The sequence below is a fragment of the Opisthorchis viverrini genome, assembly GCF_000715545.1.
Source record: "Opisthorchis viverrini unplaced genomic scaffold opera_v5_14, whole genome shotgun sequence".
In the NCBI taxonomy this organism is placed as follows: Eukaryota; Metazoa; Platyhelminthes; class Trematoda; order Opisthorchiida; family Opisthorchiidae; genus Opisthorchis; species Opisthorchis viverrini.
The window spans coordinates 3,707,326-3,709,149 of record NW_008751670.1 but is presented as its reverse complement, the minus strand read 5'-3'; the positions used below and the strand labels follow the sequence as shown (position 1 = coordinate 3,709,149).

The 1,824-nt window shown below is 44.3% G+C and overlaps 1 protein-coding gene across 1 annotated transcript in view; it reads left to right on the top strand.

The window, feature by feature from the left end:
• The window catches only part of T265_01371 (hypothetical protein), a gene marked incomplete at both ends in the record, with an annotated part of 15,294 nt that extends 15,056 nt beyond the window's left edge, over positions 1–238 (top strand). The window contains one exon of the mRNA XM_009165377.1: positions 110–238. Within this exon, the coding sequence (XP_009163641.1) occupies positions 110–238 (129 nt within the window). The remainder of the gene's footprint in view (positions 1–109) is intronic.
• Between the last annotated feature and the right edge of the window lie 1,586 nt (positions 239–1,824).

Below are 1,824 nucleotides of genomic sequence, written 5' to 3'. Positions count from 1 at the left end.
CCCAATTCGGAGTGGCGTAAACAGAAAGGTGGCCAACCCTTGACTTGGCAGAGGAGTATGAAGGAGATCACGAAACGCTTGGGTGCTGTCGGTGCTACTCGCCTTCCAGGATGGGGACCGCGTGATCCTCACTGTGCCTGGTTCGAGACATTACAAGATATGTCTGCCAACCGATGTCAGTGGCGATCTTGTTGTCAGCTTCTATCCAGCTTGCCTGAGTGAACGTCTGGAGGTGTAGGCACCTCTGAATGATTGTGTTAAGCTAGCACTAAGCCCCTTCCCTGTCTACCTTTATTCTTTTCTTCACAATAAGGCTTTCAATTGAATCATAGCTGTACCGCAGTGAAGCATCGCTGTCATGCTGTCGACAATGATGATGATTGGTTCGGCGAACAACTCGGCCATCAAGTAGAATAAATATATTCTAGTCGAAAGTACGTGCGAAGCTTCTCGAAGCTTCCCAATAATCTGAAGCTAACACTTGAAATCCATTCAACTTTATGGGTAAACGAGATTCAAATCGAGCTCCACATTTTCAGTTAAATTTTGCTTAATGGATCGAAACACCGTTCAAGATATCAAGGGGCCATATGTCACAAGATGCAGAAGCTGTCAACGTCGAATACCAATGGGCAAAAATGGTTGAAAATTTCGTCAGAGTCGCGTCAAAATCAGAAAACAAATTGTAAAAATCAGTTAGTGAAAAAATACCCCAAAAAATTGACCAAGTTGCGGATAGATGAGCAGTATCTTTCATAAGACAGTGTTTATTCGTTTATATCGAAACCCTGCGATGTTTATTATTTTAAGTAGGGAACTGAAGCATAATGGAAGGCATGTTGATTTCGCCCTCACTTGGAGTAAAATAATACCCGTATGTGCTTTGCGAACAATGATGTCCTTAGCCTAGTGAGATATTAATCTTTGTCTACAATGTAAAAACAGAGAGCACCTGCAATATAATCTCGTGATCGTTGAGATAATGAGGTGAACGCTGCAAGGTCTTCAAAATACCGGTGCTCAAATAGGCTCTGACGAAAATCTTGTCTATCATCCTCATCTTCGAAGAGAAGAAGTTGCAAGTGTTTCTGGATGAACTGATCAAAGTTATCCCGTCCTTTGTTATGCATTTTGCACCCAAAAATTGTGGACATGCAAACAAGTAATACGACACTTACAGCCCAGCGGGATGCCCTCAACTTTGTGGAGCGTTCTACGTATATTGGAAGTTGCTTTAGTTGTTAGTGTAGTGTGATAGATGAGGTTAAAGCATGAAAGCGGTATATCCCTGAATCTCAAGGGACAGTGCGAGCTAAAGGCTAGAGTGCGGGTTGTTTTGTTTTCCGGCTGAGACTTGGCTGCTAGAGCAGCGACGCTGAGACATCTTTGGGTGTTCTACTATCGTTGTCTAAGGACCATAGCTTGTATGATTTGGTGTCAGAGAATCCATAGCGAGGCAAACAGAAAGCAAGTTTTTGGTTGCGAAACGGGAACTTCCATTGATGAATGTGTCTAACACCAGAAGCTGTGTAGGTTGGGTCACGTATTGCGTATGCCGAAGAGAGTACTGCTTGCTATGCTCAATTCAGAGTGGCGGAAGAAGAGAGGTGGCCAACCCTTGAGCTGGTTGAGGGGTATTAACGAGGTTACGAAACTTTTGGGCGCTGTCGGTGTCACTCACCTTCCAGGATGTGGACTGCCTTCTTACAGACACTGCAAGATACGGCTGCCAATCGGTGCCATTGGCGTTCATGTTGTCAGTTTCTCTCCGGATTGTCTGAATGAGCGTTTGGAGGTGTATGTACCTCGGAATAACCGTGGAAA